General features: G+C 43.6%; 1 protein-coding gene across 8 annotated transcripts in view; it reads right to left on the reverse strand.

Moving 5' to 3' along the window:
* Positions 1-4753: 4753 nt before the first annotated feature.
* tfec (transcription factor EC) overlaps positions 4754-19269 on the reverse strand; it is a 51871-nt gene continuing 37355 nt past the window's right edge. Inside the window, exons 1-10 of one of the 8 annotated variants that reach the window (XM_008298053.1) lie at positions 17372-17378; positions 17237-17239; positions 15989-16121; positions 12055-12309; positions 11230-11331; positions 9158-9278; positions 8143-8199; positions 7973-8048; positions 6883-7030; positions 4754-6054 (exon numbers count right to left, since the gene is read on the reverse strand). In XM_008298053.1, the coding sequence (XP_008296275.1) occupies positions 5572-6054; positions 6883-7030; positions 7973-8048; positions 8143-8199; positions 9158-9278; positions 11230-11331; positions 12055-12309; positions 15989-16045 (1299 nt within the window). In that variant the 5' untranslated portion in view covers positions 16046-16121; positions 17237-17239; positions 17372-17378 and the 3' untranslated portion in view covers positions 4754-5571. Of the gene's footprint in view, positions 6055-6882; positions 7031-7972; positions 8049-8142; positions 8200-9157; positions 9279-11229; positions 11332-12054; positions 12310-12821; positions 13251-15988; positions 16267-17236; positions 17240-17371; positions 17379-19269 lie in introns of those variants that run through there. The other 7 variants (XM_008298047.1, XM_008298049.1, XM_008298051.1 and 4 more) reach the window with 7 other exon arrangements.

Below are 19269 nucleotides of genomic sequence, written 5' to 3' on the forward strand. Positions count from 1 at the left end.
GCCTCACGTTCTCGACAGGGGATTGTCAGATCTTCTAGAATATGGAAAAACGCAGACACTTGCCAGCCACACTGGTGTGCAGCACATGGGTAATAGGCATAATAGGGTCAGGCCTGCATTTAATAAACAATTACCCATCTATAATAGATGAGTCCGGCTCCTATGGCCCAGTGCCGGCCTGGGTCGAGAGAGGCAGAGAGCGGGAGAGAGGGAAGGTGAATGAATAATGCAGGCAAAGTTGCCCATCAGAGCACCCAAAACGCAGTGCCAATTATCTTCCCCTGCTAATGATGATCATCTTGATGCTCTCCCCCAACAGCCTCCCTGCATCCCCACGCCTAAATCTGACATTTACCCAGCTGCTCCTGCACCTCACCGCGCATCCTGCGACACAACATGAGGAAACAGAGGGAACGGAGATGCAAGTAAATGTTACACTCCAATTTTTTGTTTGTTTGTCACTTTCGGGCAGAAGACGTTGGCAGGATGTTGGTGGTGGTGGTCGGGGAAGGGAGAGGTGGGGTACAGTGGCCATCGCCCCTCTTTTGAATTACAAATCAATCAGGGACTTCAGCAGCTTCCCATTCAGTCCAAGGTCACCAGATTACACAAGGTTAAAGTGTGTGTGTTCGAACGTGGGTGCATGCGGAGAGACCCGGGGGTGGCGGGCGGGCGGGTGGAGGAGTCGCCAGTTGGATTAGCATACAACTCTGGCAGAGCAAAGGGAATTAAAGGCAGCACAGAGGTACGATGGCCAAGCAGGAGAAAAAAAAAAAAAATCGCCCCCCTCTTCTTCTTCTTCCGTTCTCTCTCTCTCTCTGCTGTATTTGAATAGACAGCCTAAGATACGTGAAAACAGAGAGAGGAAGCGAGGAAAGAAGCTCTTTTGGCCCCGAGGATCAGAGGGGGGAGGACCTGTGGTGCTGGAGCGGACTGCCAGTGAAGTAGATAGGGCCCCGGCAGACCGCTTCACTACGGGCTCTGGGAAAAATACACAGCCATTTTGGCTCCCTCCGGGCCCGAGAATGTGGTAATAATGGGATCAGAGCCATGACCCTCCCAGGACACCGTACCGCTATTGGATATTCTATTAGTTTCCTCTGCAGTGAAAAGAAGTCCGTGCTCAGCTACTTTTCTCACTCCGAATCACATTTGTTTTACTTTTATGTAGCTTTAACAGTGACTAATCAAATTATTGAAAGTTTCCAAGCAGAGACTTTATTAACAATTGAACAGAGTGCACCGCTTCTTATGACTACTGTAAAACCTTCTAGTGTATAAAACTATGTACTGTGGATATCTTCTAATCATATCTAATGTTCTTTATGTATGCAAGGATATTGTAAGCTATTAACATATGCACAAAAAAAAAAAAGCAGGGCCCATAATTGTTCCTTTTTACCATTTAATCCCAGCACTGGAAGATACAGGAGAGATCACATTAACATTTACATTTCTGAATCCCCCCACCTCCTTGATACGGCTCCAGCTTTCAGCCCCAGCATCTCATCTGCCTTTACATAATATCAAGCTGTATTAATGCTACATATGGCTCTCCACTGTCTGTGCAGTGCAGATTTACATTTTCCTAATGATGTGCTTTCATTCTTCCTCCACTATCCCCCATGTCCTTCCCTTCACCTCCAGCCCACAGCCCACTGTGATTTAAAACACATACAACTGTACTGCTGTTTTTACTGCGGGAATAACACAAAGCGCGGACCGAGACACCTTTGGTCGCCCCGGCTCCATCTGTTGCACATCTGGAAGTGGTGTGCGGCACCAATAATTGGAAGTCAATTTGTTTGAAGTTATGTATTTGGCATCTGGCTCGATTCATAAAAACTCTGGAAATCGCATTAATTTTATAGCATCTCGAGAAGGACCCTTTCTTTTCTTTTCTTTTCTTTTTTCTTCATCTCTCTTGCGTTCCATTGTTAATGCACGTGGGGGCCTTGCTGGTCTGGTGACGTGGGAGTTTGTCGAGCGCTGGTCAGGGTGTGGTCCTTTAATAAAAACAGCATTGAGGCGAACACGCCGAGGAATCGTGGGATGAATCATTGTGTTGCACAGGAGGCGCGACGTTAATGGCGGGGGCTTCCTGAGCGTTCCGTGTAACGCTCAGACTTTGGCGAAGTTTTTCTAATTTCACCTTCAGTTTTTGACCTTAGCCTCAGATCATTTCCTATTTTTCCTAAAGGGAAAACTCATTCGATGGGGCCTAGTTTGCCACATTTCCACTCGACGGGGCTGACTGATTGAGAAGCTGCATGGTGTTGTTTGTCACACAGCTCTGAGTCACGGCTGAAAATAGATATGACACTTGATGTTTGGTGCCTCACTGCCGACTGTCATATTGTTATTCCCACTCAAATTTCACCTAATTTGTGCACAAGTCTTGTCACAGTCCAGATCCTGATGAGGGCTTTTAGGTGGGTATTTTTTTTTCTATTTTTTTTCCCCCCCTTCCTCGAGCTACACACCTGCGCGCGGATGCACAGGTGTGTGTTGTGCGCCCGTGTGTTTGCGCACGTTTGATTGGGCTTGTTTGTGTGCGCGAGTGTGTGTGTGTGTGTGCTCCAAAGTGAGTCACCTCGGCGAGAGGTGATTAAGAGTTGCCAATGGCAGGCTCGACAGGTGAGCGCATTGTAGCACGTTGGCAGCTGTGGCATCTGCACAGGTGACAGCTTCTCCCGCTCAGTGGTTGGTGTCAGTGTTGGTGGGTGGCAGGAGGTCTGACAACGTTGTTTTGGTGACAGAACGACTTCGCATGTGAGGTTCACGACATCACTTGCCTTCTTTAGATTTGTCAGTTTACACCTGGGGAAGTATAGGGAGTAAGCGCGGACTGGAGCGCATATACTGCCGAGGCACACTTCCATATGTGCAAGTGCTGTTTACCAACAATTCATATAAGCTGAAATGATTTTTATTTATTGTTTTTTTTCTTCTTTTTTAAAAATAATCTGCCACAAATGTTCTCTGTTGTACCACAGTCCTGCAAATTTTCATCAATGCACAAGACTAAACACAGCTCATTGGTGCCACCTGCTGTTGGAAATGTACAACAGCAACCTTTTTTTTTTTTTGCAAACCAAGGGAGTGAGGTAATTCATTGAGGGAGACCATGTTCCTGTCCATGCAGTAGTAATACAAAAAAAAAAGGAGTGGAAAGATTATTTTACTACACTTTTCTTTGGCAGATATCGTAAGAAGCTAGAATCCCATCTGTTTCTTATGAGGAGATTAGGTAAAGAAGCAAGAGACGGGACGCTTCGAATGATTACAAATTCTCCCAAATTTGTTTTACATGTTCACATTTATGCTCCCTCTCTTACAGCTAATGCCTCTAACATGCGCGTTTTCTCGATCCGGCGCAGACGCATCAGTTCCTGCGAGTTTCCGAAACCGTGGGCTGATGAACTGTGATATTCCAAATAAAAAGTCACTTGTTCTGATGTCACTGTTGCCTCATCCGACCACATTTTCCTTTTGAAGCCTGCGCGTAACTGGCCTTGAACTTTGCCCATGATAACTTTTGATATGGAGAAAATGAATTAGTCAGGAAGTTTAATCTGACTTCACTTTTTCTTTGTCTTCTTGCCTCGTGTGTTGCATGAATGTGCATTGTGCTTTATTATTTTTCCTTTTTTTGTGTGTTCTGTCAATACTTTGATTACAGTAAAGGGCCTTCTTTGCACTACTCTAGACTTCCATCAGTTCATGTGTAAGACTAATTAGATTTGTATATTTTCCCCTTCACTTTAGTCATACAAGAAAGAAGGATACGGAGAAGGAGAAAAAAAAAATCAAAATGTAAATTGAGCCTTTGATATTTCATTTCAGTCATGCTGACGCTTTCTTAGATGCTCATCTCTTTTTTTTTTTTTTTAATAAAGCATAATAAAAATCTATATTTACCTTCCATAACTGCTTTGGCCAATTACCCATAAACATCACTCACCGCTTTGTAGTTGGAGTGGCTGTACTCCATAACGATTGATTGGTTCAGTCTTATTTGCAGCTAAAGAGGAGATGCAAGTGAGGAATGTTTCGATTCCAGCGCAGAGAAACACTAATAACGCTCTGAAACATTAATTCAGAGAAGCTTTGATGAGGGGAAGTATCGGCGTATTGTTTTTAGGCCCGGACTGTTTGTTGTATTATTAACGCGTGACGTCAAGATTAGAAAAGCTGATGATTGATTTCTGAATGTTAACTCTTGTACGGAGTTTTAATAATCGGATTCTCATCGCCGCAAACAAACTTTCTTCGGCCGACTTTGCCGCCGGCGCGGCCCGTTTGTGTTCCTCCACGTCTTGCTTACCTCAGAGGAAACTTTCTTAGCTAACAGCACTCAGAGCGAATCTTTATCCCCTCGCTATTACTCGTCCTCGAGGGCTCATCACCTCACAGTGGGCTCATCAGAATTATTACTCCTCCTCTACTTGTCTTTATTATCCAATTTCTCTCCTCTCTCTCTCTCTCTCTTCCTTTCTGCCACTCATTGCCAATCAGCCACGTTGTAAGGCAGCCCTTCACCTTCCAGTAAACTTTTCATGCTTTCTTCTTCTGCATCACTTTCATATGTTCAGTTCACGAGCGGTCACTTTGCATCCTGCTTCTGTGGAGCTTTGTGTGGAAGCGTAACATATCGGTGATTTGAACCCAACAGCTTTCGTATTTTATGAAACCCAATGTGTATATCGCATTTAGGTGTTGTTTTTTCAGAGGTACATATGCAACAAGAAGATAGAAATATCAAAATAGGGGTTTATTATATTTTCCCACCCCTCCTAAGAATAAAAACGGTAACATGTTAGATAACAATATATATCTTTGTTTATGAATACATGGATTAAAACATATATAAATACAAAGACTCTTATTAAACAAGAACATTTAAAAGACACGGACGAGGCAAAGGGGCGTGTTAGGCATCGAGGAGAGTACATTAGTTATTACACGTTGGCATCTCTTTGAAAGACAAAACTGGGATTTCAAATAAGGCACATCATACAATGCAAATGTCTGGTTAACATCCTTTCGTTTCATTTTCACAAAGGATAGTTTTTTGGAATGTTTTTAGTGATTTTTTTTCTTTTTGCATACAGTGTAAAGCCACCACAGTGTTTGCTAAAATACAGTAGTCATTTACATTATGTACTGATAAATGTCTCCCTTTTTTTTCTTTTCTTACAAGTTTGCTCTGTCTGGGAGGCAGAGGAATAGAATAATTGTCTATAGGAAAGGTTAAAAAAAAAGAATGAGCAGGAGGTCCATGGGAAGTCCATGTGGTGACTCTGGTCCCGCTTAGCTTTGGAGGATGTCAGCTTTTGGGAAAAGTCAACCTGATCAACAAGAACTACACACTTTATACACAGGTGGCACTTGGAGGGATGCTGTCAGCTGTCATTTGGATGACTTACACCCCCGGCAGTGGTCATAAGTGTACGCCTGGAGCCATCAGTCAGTCTGCTTTTTTTTTTAAGGCTCTGTGTTTGCCCTTTACCACTGGGGATTACAGCCGGGGGTTGTGACGAGGCGATAACAGGAGCGTGAGTGGCACCCTTATAGGTCATCCCCCTCGGCTGAGCTGAAGCTGCTCCTGCGGCTGCTGTCTTTGGACGCGGCGCCGGGGGAACCGGCCGAAAGAAGCGGGTCGGTGCCGAACGGCGACAGCGGGTCGTCCATCAGGATCTCGTCCAGCGGGTGCTCCTCCTTGAGCGTGGCGGTGAAGAAGTCTGTGAAGTGGGACAGCGGGTCGGAGAACGTGGTGCAGGCGTCGGCGCCGGCGATGTGTTCCTGAGGGCCGGTGGCGATGGATGGCACTCCGGTCACCACGGCTATCCTCTGGAGGTAGTCGCTGTTGGGGTCCTCCTGGTAGAGGGGCGGCTGCTGCTGCTGCTGCTGCTGCTGGGCCTGGGGAGGGGATTGTTGTTGCTGTTGTTGCTGCTGCTGCTGTTGTTTGAGGAGGTGGGAGGACAGCTCAACTGTCCCCAAAGCTGTGGCCATGTTTGGAAGTCCATGTGCTCGGGCCTGGATCTCAAGCTCCTGGAAAACAAAAGGAAACCACAAGTTAAAGCAAATCTGTCGCAACCTCGCACGTCCACATAAGTTCTGAATAAATATGTAGTTTCCTATCGTATCGGACAGGGAGTGACACCACACCTGCTTGTTCACAGCTCCTCCACATACTGAGGTAAAGTTGTGAAGTTTGGGAGTTGTTGTCTCGCAATCTTCTCCCACACACTGTATTATCATCACCTATCAGTGTCATCACTAAGACCTTTGTTCGCGGTCCTTTTTATCGACAGCGGTGGTCATTGTTTCCTGGATAGCTTTGTCATCTTTCAAGGCGATTACAGGTTGTGTGTTCTTCCCATCATTGACGTCAGCTGATAGAAACACAATCTGATGTGTGCTGATGTACACTGCACGGCTTTTGTGCATATATTTGATGCGATTCCTGCTTTGTTCCCTTTCAGAGTGCTGAGATCATTGTCTTTATTCATCATCTAGCAGCGACAAGGTGGAAGGACGTCTTGTAAACAACATTTTGATGGCGTTCACAAGTTTGCATCGTGGTTTCGTAAAGGTTTGAAGGTGGAAGGTAGTGTTGAAGTACCTGGGGTTGGTAGAGTGAGAGCGATTAACTAAAGGTGAAAACACAAGTGTAACTGGGATTCTGTGAACCCTGACACCTGATAGGCCTCTTTAGCAGAATCTAGCACTGAATCCAATTAGCTGTTTTATTTACTGCATCAAGCTTTATTTTCATTTCTTCCTCTTGCAGTGATTTATAGCTCCAACCATGCGTTTTAAATCTGTGTATATCACAAAAAACACACCAAACGCATCAAGACTGTCGCGTTTCATTACCTGGATCCTCAGCAGCAGCCTCCTGTTCGCCTGCTCCAGCTTCTTCTGACGGCTTTCCAGCTCGCGAGCGTGCTGCTGCTCCTTCTGCAGCCACCTTATGTACTCCACCGAGGCCTTCAGGATGGTGCCTTTGTTCCACCGCATGTCGCTGCAGAAAGGAGAAAATGTAAAAGATAACCTTTTAGGCGAGAACCCCCTGATGTAGGCAGAATATCCTTCGTAGTAATAAAAAAAAAAACGGGGGGAAAAGTTTTAACAGAGGGTTTTTTCCCCTCCTTTTTTTTTTTCACGATATGAATAAGGAATGGTGATTTACACGGGGCAATTATTCATCCTTGGACATTACATGGGGACACTGAATGGGAATTTTAATAGAATAGTTAAGTAGCTATGTGGAAAGTCCATTCTTGTACCTTCTTGTTCGGTAAAATTAATCCCCGAGTAAAAATAGGTGGAAGGAAAATGAGCTAAGTCGGAAAGAGAAAAATGGAGCGCTGGACTTAAGGTGCTAGAGTGCAAGTCATTCTTTTGCAGATATTATTACTTTTTTAAAAAAAAAAGGACAGGGGAAGCTGTAGTGAAATTGTCCTTTTCCACACGAGTGAGACGTTGGTCTGATCAGCACTAATAATCTCTTTTATCCCGCGTTAATGGCACGATGACAACGCTAACCTTCCATTTAAATTTGAAGCAAAGTTCAAGCGCGAAAGATGGCCGGTGGATTTCAATTCGTCTCCATGCTCCATCTCAATGCTCCAATTGTGCTTCAAACTTTGATTCAAATGGCGTGGCCCGCTTCTTTGCATTTGACCCTTTCCTCATCATTCATGCTTTGAGCTGAACTGCCGGGACCCAGCGAGGGGATGTACAGCTCTTAGAGCGTCGACTACAATGGAAGTTCAAGTGCACCCTTGAAATATGACTGAAATGTGCTTGAGTTCTCATTTGAATTCAATGAACGACGTTTCGAGTGTCTTTGTGCGGTGAATTTAATACGCTTCCCCCCCCACCCGCCACCGGTTCTTGCGGTTGTTTCAGTGGCATAAAGTGAAGCAGGAGTATTGTTTCAGTAAATATATTTGCAACTTACGGGTCATTCGACTTCGGTATGAGCGTCCCCAGCTCCTTAATCCTGTAGTTAATGTTGTATCTTCGCCTTCTTTCAACTAAGCAACAAAAGAAAGCGAGAGACGAATTAGAGCTTTGTCATTCCCCCATGATGAACTGCGAGGGAGTTGAAAGGCGGCGGGAGGCACTTACTCAAATTGTGGTTGTCTTTTTTCTGCCTCTCTTTGGCCATCACCCTCGTGTCGTGTTCTGTCAAAAAAAAATAAATCAGAGAGGGGAACGAATGGATTAGCAACGCGACGCTAATTTGGAAACTGAAAGACAACGAGCACAGAGACGTCACAGAGGGTCCAGTCAGGAGACACACAATCATTTGTTTTGAGTGAGTTCAGTCTTGGGGTCAGAATGTGAAGTTTCCCCCCCGAATTAGCTTACATGGCAGGCACAAGTTTGACACACACACAGACACACATTGAGCCCAGTTTATCCCCTCCAGCCTGTCTGAAGCTCATTGTAAAAAAAAAAAGAAAAAAAAGAAATGGCAACCACTTTTAAACTACTTACTCTGTAATTAAGACAGTTTCGCAAATTCGCTAATCTGTCGTGCGGAGGGACAAAAATGCCACTGCGTCCATATTTGTATTCACGTTCTTCCAAATTACATAATTAGGGACCTGAGATTGGATTTCCCAATTTGTCTCTGTTGATTCAATCAAGACAATTTAAACTGTGTGTAACAGCCCATTGTCCTCTCTGCCCACACTCAAATGAAACAGATGGCAATTTACTTATTTGCCCATTGAGAGTGAAGTATTCTTCAGGCATCCTTTCTATTTCCTAAATCAATTAGGTTTTTTTTTTTTTTTTGCATTATGCATGGAAGTAATAAGACATCTCGGAAAGGGCACTTCTTTTTTTGGTCTCTGTTTTGCACTGTGATGAAAAGTCTACACATGTCTACGGCCTGTGTCTGGACTTGATTTTAGCGAGAGCAGTTTGCCAACAAGTTGCCATTTTTAGTTCTTCTACCCAAAGCTTCAGGGCTTAAAGGAAGCAGCTTTTGTTTTTGAATATAAATTTCTAAAGAGAACCTTGTGTGATCTTTAACTTTTGCGTAAATGTGAGCAGTAGTGTGATCTAGTGTGTGCAGTTTAACACGCCTTCAATCGGCTAGCTGTTTGGTCAGTACTATGGTATGAGTTCATACCTGTGTATTCCCTTTTTACAGTGAGCTTTGTGGGGTTAGATGTGGGACTCATTCCACCATTAGGGGCGTTCATACCTTGTTCACCCCCATAGACGTCCAGCATGCTGCTACTGAGGGACACCTGGGAGGGAGAGAGGGAGGAGAAGGAAAGAGAAAGGGTCACTCAAAGGGGAAGCGCATTTCCATTTCACAGCCTTTCACACTTCAACAAAAGCCACAACACAAATAGTTGTTTTTAGCTGCTGTGTGGCTTTGTTTGGCAAAAAAAAAAATGACAAGAGGCGAGTGGAGCGATCAAGAGCCTTGCAGGGAAGGTTGTCAGCCCCCTTCTCCCCCAGGGCCTGAAGCTCTGGAGCTCCCAGCGGGGAGTTGTAGCCCCACGTCTTCCCACAGCAGGACAGGACAAACCCTGTGCTGTGAGTGTGACTTGTTGCCACGTTGCTTGTTTTTTGCATGACAAAGAGTAAAACTAAACAAGAATGTAAGCTGACTGTAGCCCAGTCAGCCTTTACCCCTGACCTCCAACCCAGGCTTGCTGCTCCTCTTTTAGGGGTGATTCAACCAAAAATAGCTCCCTGATCTGCTAATGGCACCATTTTCCAAACCTCGGCCCCCCCCTCACCCCTCCTCCCCAGCTGAAAGTGCTGCTAACACTGATGTCCTCTGTGTTGAAAATAGCATCCCATTAGATGAAAAGGCTAGCTTGGTCAACTCTTTGAACAGAGGCAAAACTGTTTTCCTACGGGTCTCTTCATCGTCTGGGAAAGCATGCATCGCTTCTGCAATAATGACGCCTTTTTTCACAGAAGCCGGGGAAAGATGTCGAGATATGGTGTGCTGACACACATGTGTGTCTAATTCGCATTTGTGTATTTATGGGAAAATAGCACAGAAGCCACCACGGATTCCAAGACTGCGCACAGCCAATTTTATCCATGACATGTGCGTCAAATGGAACTGCCAGACTGGAGAACGTGATAAGGGCCGCATGTCAAGTCTGAAGATGGGGATGGAAAAGAGGAGAAGAAACAAAACAGAGAGAAAACTGCAGACATTTCAGATATCTGCGGCTGATTCGAGAAGTTTTTTTCTCACCATTTCACCAAGATGGGAGAATAGACGAGGAGGAGGAGGAGGAGGAGGAGGAGGAGGAGGAGGGCACAAACGTGCATATCAAAATGAAAGATTGCAACAATTCCCCTAACACTACTATTTAATCACTTCAATCCCTCTCCCGTCTGTGTTCCTGAATGTGTTGACACGGCGAAACGATGTGATGCATCGTACTGTATGACTAATTAGGATGAATTGATCCATTTAAGCATAGTATCATTTCTGAACAAGCCCATGGGGAGTATATGCATTAGCCCAATCCAATGGCTCAGTAACTCTCTCCAGCAAAAATCTCTCACTCTTCGCTCCTCTGTTGCGCTTCTGTCTACATTCGAAACCTCTCCCATTCCTCCTCCTCCTCCTCCTCCTTATCTTTTCCTCCCCCCTCTCATTCCTTCTCTGTCCCACTATCTGCTGGGTTTTATCTGTGTGCATGATTCTGCTTGTCTTTCTGTATTGATGGAAGTTTTTCAGCGTTTCCGTCGCACTTCTGTATTTGCTTCAGGTGGAGCTGAGCCAAATGAATTCTTTCTTGACTTTGCATCTTCCAAAGAACGAGCGTCACTATTTATTTATGCCTGTCCACATCACCCTTCCTTTTTAAAACCTAATCTGCTCTCTTAAATTGTACTAAAAATGTGACAAATGTCACTAAGCCCAAGTGAACTTTGACTCATCTCTAGACTTAAGCTGACCTGACTTAAATCAGGCCCCCATTTTCCCAAGCTAGTCAAGCCTGCACCTCCATATCTGCCTTGGAAAAAAGAAAAAACTCACTTTCAAGTCCCCATTCAACCCTTAAAAGAGAGAAGCGATTAGTTAAGGAGCACGATAAGCCTGACAAATGCGAGCAGGTTGACAAACAGAGGAGATGATGCAGAAATCACTTCAAAAGAGCCTCTGCAAATAGAGTTAGTGTGCAGCTGTTGGAAACAAGAGTTAATGTGATTTATACTTACATTGTTTTGCATTATGATGTTAGGCTCCATGCAATCCAAGCCTCCATCATTGAAACCGGATTCAAGACTAATTAGGTCATCAATAACTTCATCCATTGGAAACTAAAAGAAAACAGTCGTTTCAGTGTACTCATGGACAGATCGAAGATGTTTACCAGAATTTCAATACTGTCCTTTTGAAATCTCCACATTCAAACCAAAATAGACACGAAAGAAAAAAAAAGGGGGTGGGGAGGAAATGTCGAGAGGCTAATTCAATAAGTTCTTCAACCGCCGTGTTTCTGAGGTTTGTTAACGGCGGGAAAAACATGCATCTGCTACCAAACTAGTTTCCTCCATTGGAAGGGTTCATCATCATCATCATCATCATCATCATCATCAGAGAGTGCATGTCTGAAGTTATTGATGAGCACATCAGAGAGAGAGGGAGATCAATAATGGCATCACTTTGTTTGGATGATTAGTCGGAGCTGCTCTCCGCATTAAGATTCAAAACCCCCAATCCAGATCTGAATGTAGTTTTCTGAAAGCAAACTGTAACGTCGACTATCCATCCCAACAAAGTGTCAGCCATGATTTATCGCTGCTAATTAGAAAGAATTGCAACAAATCAGTGAAAAATCAGCAGAAGCGAGTATTTTTGACAGGAATATGAGGTCTCGACAGGAAAACGCTTCGATGATGTTGCGAAATCTCCAAAAATTCTAACCCACAGTTGCAGTTTCACTGTTCTCCAGTCACCACTTCGCACATTTTCCACTTCTTTCAATTTCAGTTCCATATATTCATGCGTCACGTTCTTTCTCTTTTTGCAAGCCCACTCACCTCGCTGTCGTGATTGGCCATAGTGAGCAGGGTGACGGGGCTGTTGGGGTTGCTGCCGTCGCTAACCGAGGGCATGTGTCCGTTCCTCATGATGGGCACGGTGGCCAACGGCTGGCCCGGGGTGTGCGGATGTGGCACAGCGTGGCCCGACCCGGCCGAGGAGGCCAGCTTGGTGCCCAGCGTCAGGTACTGCTTCACCGGCTGGTTCTGGCTCTGGTGGAGGTGGAACTTGGAGTTCTCCAGGCGGCTCTGTACCTGTAGGAAAGTTCAGTTGGTGAGAAAAAAAAATGATCTTAGGAGATGGGAAACTGTGTCTCATACTGATGACACAGCGTTGACTAAGAGTTTATGCACAGGGGTTGTTTGAAGCAGCTGTCGGCTTCGCGAAAAATGATCTCATTCAACCCACAGAAATAGTTTTTCTTGTGTTAGTCACTAATGCGCTACAAGTCTATGAACTTATGACAGGAATGTGTTTTGTTAAATTAGTAAAGGGAGTGTCTTTCTGAGAATTAGGATTTATCTGAAGAATTTTAGTGCAGATTTCTGATTTTTTGCACCTACCTGAAACTAATTTGACAAATAAAAACACATAATTTTTGACTTAGCTCAAGTGATATGCATCTAATAGAACATATTCATACAGCTAGCAGTCAAGATTTAAAGAAACACCATGAAAGATTTGCAAAAAAACAAAACAAAATAGTGACATTTTTACCAACTTTTCACAAAGTAACTCCAAGTTCTCCAAATTTTGAAAGTCTTACATTTGAAGCTCTGGTTGCATCCCGCATTGTGTAGTAACTGCAGTCACTTAAGTGTGGCATTCTCAGAAAGGCAGATAATCTTCGGATTTGTTTTCTTTTTTTTCTGGCGGAGTGGCAGCTCAACTTTAGGTATCCAGGTCTGCTGCTACTATCCTGTTGATCTGCTGACTTCTGACTGAGTGTCTGTCCCTTCCAGCCTCCTTGCAGAGTCTTATAAGGGGCTCTAAGTGAACTAATTAGGCCCAAAGCTGGGCGTAAGCCTTTATGTTGCGTAGCATGATAATCACTTCAAACACTGAACTGTCAGATCACCCAGGGTTTGATCACTGCAGGATATCTGCCTTTAGCCACTATCACTAATTCACTCGGACCGCCCTTTTTTGTCCGACTGACCAATCGCTGGTCATCTCCCAAAGTCCTCTGCCGCCCTGCTTCAGGGGTTGTGGCAGCACAATTGACCCTTGTTCCCCAGTGAGGGTTTTAAATAACTCCTCTAATGCCATTTTTAACCAAGCCTTTTCATTCATTCACTGTTTTCAATGTAGATAGTTTAGTTTCATCGGCTTTCCATACAACAACTGCTAGAACGCTCTTTTGAGGCCTCTTTTACTGTTTTTTTAGGGACTATTTTCAGATGGAAAATGTCGCCTAAAGTGCCACGTTTTTACTTGTCTGGTGCTCACAATAAACTTTGCTTTATTGATTTATGGTTTTTGGAAATAATGCATGACATGTTAGCAGAGATGTAAATTAGTCTTGTCAGCATTCTGGTCTGTAGCCCAGACTTTACTTACTTCCTCCTAAACGTGATCTATGCACTATAAAACACCAGCTGTATGGCTTCTTTGGGACTTTTTTGTATCATTAAACTCGACTGACCAGAGTTCATCAATTGGAGCTATGAGGTATAATCAACAGTGCTGGTGTAGGAGAAGATTCAGTCGGCTTTGTGTTGTTGCCTAACTGACAGAGGAAGTGAAATGTGATATAACACTTTTTTCTGTTTGTTTCATTTCATCTATTCCCATAATAATGGTGACGCATTTAGATCTCATTACCCAGCCTTCGAAACAGGTGACAGATGTTACGTATCAGACAAAGTCAGAGATAATGAAAGCATGTAAAGCAAGACTATGTAACTTTTTGATAAACAGTGGCTTTTTTATCTCAAGATAAAACAACCAAAATACCACAATTAGCTCCTGGTCATCTCAGACTAAGCAAGGCTGTGCAAATTCAGTGTAGCAATAGTGCGTTTTTGTTGTTGTGATTTAATTTTTTTCATTTTTTGAAAGGAAGAATGTGTTATTTTTCATTTTAAAAGTTAAAGAATAGTTGCAACTGATCTTCTGTTAGAAAAAAAGCATTTTCTGCTGCTGAACCGTGGGGACTTTTAGCTGTGGCAGCTTTGGAATTGGTCTTTCTACTAAACCTCAGCATTAAATTCCCCCTGTCAGCTAGACTAGCTGGCCTTATTCACCACTCGTCCACCTAACTCAGAACAGGCTCATCACAATACTCAACTTGTCAGTAGTGACTGAGAGCTCTTATCTGACTTCCACAGGCCAAACAAGATGCCAGTTGTTAGCCAATCAACATTTTTTTCCACTATGGATAGCAGGAGGGATGCCAGAACTGCGACACACCACATCTGCTTTGTGTGACGGGGCGGATTGTCCTGGTTTCACTTCAGCTTTCTCACTACTGTAAATGCCGGAGACACGCTTGTTATCCACTTAAGGGAATCTGATTAGATTTGAGAGGTAATGGTGCTTCAGTCACCAAGGCCAGCCCCTGACAATGGCGGGCTTATGCATGTGTGAAGTGGACATGCTGAAAATTATCAGTGCCCGCCATACACATGGGACAGGAATGAGATAAGAATCTAATCAATCGAGACTCAAGTTCGGGATTGTTGTGACTATTCGGATGTTTCAGTTTTTTTCCCTCCCTTTTCCGTGTGGCTACCAGCACCTGCTGCAACAACTGAGCCAGTGTTTGAGATGACTGGTAGAGGAGAGGTCACAGGTTCACTTTCTATTTACGCACATTTGCACAGTTATTCCTGACATGCAAACCTACGGCAGACGAGCTGAAAGGATGTTTACCTGCTTTGTGGACACGATTTGATGCAACAGTTTAAAAAAAAGAAAGAAAAAACTCCACTTGCTTCATTCTAATCATCATATCTGAACATGAAAATAGCATTTGTTTGTACTTTCTCTGTCCGTTTATTTTCGATCTCCATCTTTCTTTCTCAATCAAACTTCTTCTAAACTGCATGCTTTGATTACCTACGCATGAATGCACCGAGTTAATCAAATCCAACAAGTGCTTTGCTGAGCTCCTCTGTGAAATCACAAGCGCACATAACTGCAGCTATAAAGGATATCGCCAGCAACGCTCCAGTGATAAGTCTGTCACCCACAGGAAAAAATAACCCCCATATCCCATATTAGAGGACGTAGTGTACGTTAAATACCAGCAAATGCTAAATCTCAGCCCTGACAGCATGATCTTATGTGAGAGATAGCGGCGTCATTTACCTCGCAGTTAAAAGGTGTATTTCTTTAGTCCCCAATGCAAAGCCGCATTCTCAATTCGATTGCAACAGACAAACTCTCAGGTTTTTCTCCTCAATGATAACCTCTTGCGTAACTCAGTTTCAGTCTTGCCCAAGTTCTCCTTTCACTTCAGAAAAATCCAACAACTTATGAAACACCGGGTGATGGTGACATTAGCTAGCTGTACAAATTATGGACAAACCTTGCAGCAGGTTTGGATTCGTTTCTGCAAAACGCTGCGCTTTACAACATATTGACACAGAAAGCACAGCGGCACTGTTTAATGATCTTTTTTTCCCCCCCGTCTTGAATCTGGAGATAAGAGGAAAGTGGAACAAAACGCCTTTTCAGTCATGCTTACTGTATTTTTTATTTTTTTTGCTGAGCCTGCTAACCAGTAAATAGCTGTAACCACACATCAGATTGTGAAATGTGTGGGAAGATAAGGCCGGGATAGCGAACTGATCACAAAATTTGCATTCCACGGTGGCTATTCAGTTATTCTGCTTGCGTTCCTTTTCGAGAGCATCTCGCTTTCATGCAAACACACCCAAACAGCCTTCATATTCCCTCGGCCTGCAGCGTGAGTCTTCACCCTCCTACCTGCAGAAGCTGGATCTCTGTCAAGGTGATCACTTTGACCACACAGCAGCGGCTCATGGTTCTCCAGAGTGGCAGCGTCTCCCACCACGTTCTCACAGAAGAAGAGCAACTGTCACCGGCTACAGCTGTGTGTCTCACGCCGAGACAGGGGCAAGAAGAAGAAGAGGAAGAAAAAAAAAAAGAGGTGCAGCAGCCTCCTTCCTGAGCTTTTGCAGAAATATCAGAAAAGGAAGGCATGACACATCAGCTTATTTGGGAGCCGCAGGGACGTTTCCTGTGTGTGTCTGCGTGTGTTTTTGGTCAGGAAAAGGCCTGACAGAGGCAGAAATACAGATGGCAGTTTGAAGAGGGGGGAAGGATGGAGAGTGTGTGTGTGTTGAGGTGTAATAAGTTGACAGAATGTGAGTTCCTGCTTGTGGATCACTACATTTTCCTGCCTGCAGAACATCCAGCTCAGCTCAGCACATTCTCCCAGGTTATCTTCATGACACCCGCTTCCCTTTAAAGCACCACAAACTACAATTTCAGCTCGCACAGGAATCCCCGTATGTGTGCAAAAACACGAAAACACACACGCGTGTGCACGCAAACTTGTTATTGTGTCACGGTCGTTATCAGGACGCAGCAAAAGGCGAGCGCAGGCCTTCCCAGAACTTCTCCGAGAAGTCCTGGACACAGCAAAATTAAATGAGAACAGTGCGATTCCTCCCTCTTGTCCCAACCTTCACTTAAAAGAATCAACTAAATCAGAACCCAAAAAGCTTTGCTGTGATGCTCTGATGACTGTTTGTTTCACTTCAGCACAGAATCCTGCTGGTTTTCTGTCCCAACTCACCGCATCGACCCGGTGTGCCTGTAAAATTAAACTTTATACTCACTGATGATTTAGCGATTATTGCAAAACAGTATTTTAGGGTTTTCTCTCTTTTGATGTATTAGACCTAATTTGAGAACAGTGACTGTAATAAGGCAAATTTAATCACATTGATTCAGTTAAATCGAGCCCATTCACATTATGTTTTTAAAGAAAAAGTCTCCTTTCAGCTGTTAAATTGCAGTTTGTCCCACACGTGTCCATGCTGAATGATTCCATTACACAGAGAATGCCAGTCCACATACGACATGTACAGTCATCACTGTGCGCTCGATGGTTGACAATTATTTACGCTGCTCTGGCTAATTTATTTTGCTGCTATTTGAAGATCAAGTTTCTCTTCTCTGTTGCACATTTCTTTTTTGTATTCTTACTCACTCCACCACCACCACCCCTGTGTATATTTGTCTGCTTTTTGTTTATTTGATGTCCGCTCTGTGTACAGTCTTATCAGATCTTACCCAAATTCCTAGCTGGCCATTTTTGGCTCATCTTTGGGGCAAAGCCACAAGTGCTCACCTTTGTTAGTCCCCCTGCATGGCATGTTTTAAACATCAGGGACTTCCTGTAAGAGTTGGCCTGCTTCTGAGACAACACTTCAAAGTGCAGCTCCCACATCTGAGGACTGTTTTATCCTGCTAGAAAAGGAATGCATAATGGACACAGCACCACTGCACTTTTAATGATTCACATATGAATTAAATATTACACCTATTTTAACTGGATTACACATGAAACCGCGTGTGAGAGCGTGTGTCCGTGTGCACTAGTTACCTTGATGAAATATTGAATTTATGAAAATGATTTGGCCTCGCTGTGAAAATAATTAAAATTTGCCCTCAAAGTGAATACACCTTGCTGTATAAGGATTTAAAGGTACCCTATGGAGTTTTGACGGTAAACAAATTTGATTTTACTACATTCCCAGTCAGCATCTATCACTAAAACAGTTGTAAAGTCGTTGTTTTTAAAGCCTAAGAGGGAATTAATAGATTTGTGCTGCACCAAATGAGGTGAGAAACAAAATCTGATACCTGGAGGTGCAACAAAAGTTTGTCAATAATATTTCAGAAGTCAAATAATGCAGGGAATGTAACACACAGAAGTTCATTTTGCTTAAAACTACCATGAACTACAATCTAAAAGCTCTACACAGATGATTAGAATAGATATCTTGAACCTACAAATGCACTAACAAACTATATCCCCCCTGCACTACTGACTCATTTGCATCCAGTTTTAAACAACAAACATTACATAAACAACTTCAGTCAACCGAAGGGAAAGAAAAAGCAAAGAGATGGAGGGATTCGAAGGAGGCGGATGCGGCGCAGCCTGCTCCTCTCTGCCAGCGCGGAGGAGATGCAATTAGTCAAAATGGAATAATAGGATTTTTGCTGCTAAATCAGATAGAGCGCATTATTCTCTCCGCGAGCAGTGAAAAGGAGCCTGTTCACGGGAACACCTGAGAGGTCGCAGAGCCTCGGCACACATGCACACATACATGCATGCACGCACGGCGCTTCACAGAGACACAAGCACTAATTAAGGTTAGCCTCTTACGTATCCACTTAAATGTCCCGCTGTCAGATCAGCCCGTGGCTCTGCATGTACAGTGTCCGACCTAAAGCCTGTGTGCTCTGTTTGTGCTTCGACTTCCAGTTTACTTGCATGCAAAGCTGGAACGCTGCTGAAGGCTGCCAGTGTCAGAAAAGGTTCAATATTTAAAGTACAGTGAATTGAATGAAGCTAACAGAGTGCTCATTAGCTCACACTATATTCATAACACAATAACATACTGCATGACGTCATGCCTTAGGGCAGCATTAAGATCTGTTCAGAAACAATGTTAAGCATGTTTTACCCCTCATCACTTGCACAAATTTAACCCCCAAACTGTTGCCCAGTCCACGTTTATACATCAGCAATTTACTGTACGGACACTCACTGTTAGCTGGAAACATACAGTAATCCTTGACCTTTGTGCACTTGTTATATATTTGTGTATGACAGCTCAGACTTATGCACTCCCCAAGAATTCCACTTCCCTCTTTTATCATCTTCCTCCTTTTCCTCATGAAGTACATTCTTGAAGCCAGCAGTTTTAGCTCAAATTAAAATATTATCAAGTTTTTGTAGGTGTGTCTTCAGCTCAGTTTTTAACCACAAATACAGCTCTGTGTCTTCTTGCAGCCACTGACATCTCAGTTAGACGTTGTTTTCAGTCACACCTTATCTAGATTTCGTTTTTTGTTCCTCAGAGCAATTTTATAAATGAGAGATCAGGGACCATTTTAAGATACCATACTGTTCTTTCTAGATAAAACTTTGCTGTATTAAATATAAAATGTAAATTCTTGTGAGGTCTTTTAAACACTTTGTTAAAGCCAGAGTGATGCTGAATGAC

The sequence above is a fragment of the Stegastes partitus genome, unplaced genomic scaffold (genome assembly GCF_000690725.1).
Source record: "Stegastes partitus isolate 25-593 unplaced genomic scaffold, Stegastes_partitus-1.0.2 Scaffold1276, whole genome shotgun sequence".
NCBI lineage: Eukaryota > Metazoa > Chordata > Actinopteri > Pomacentridae > Stegastes > Stegastes partitus.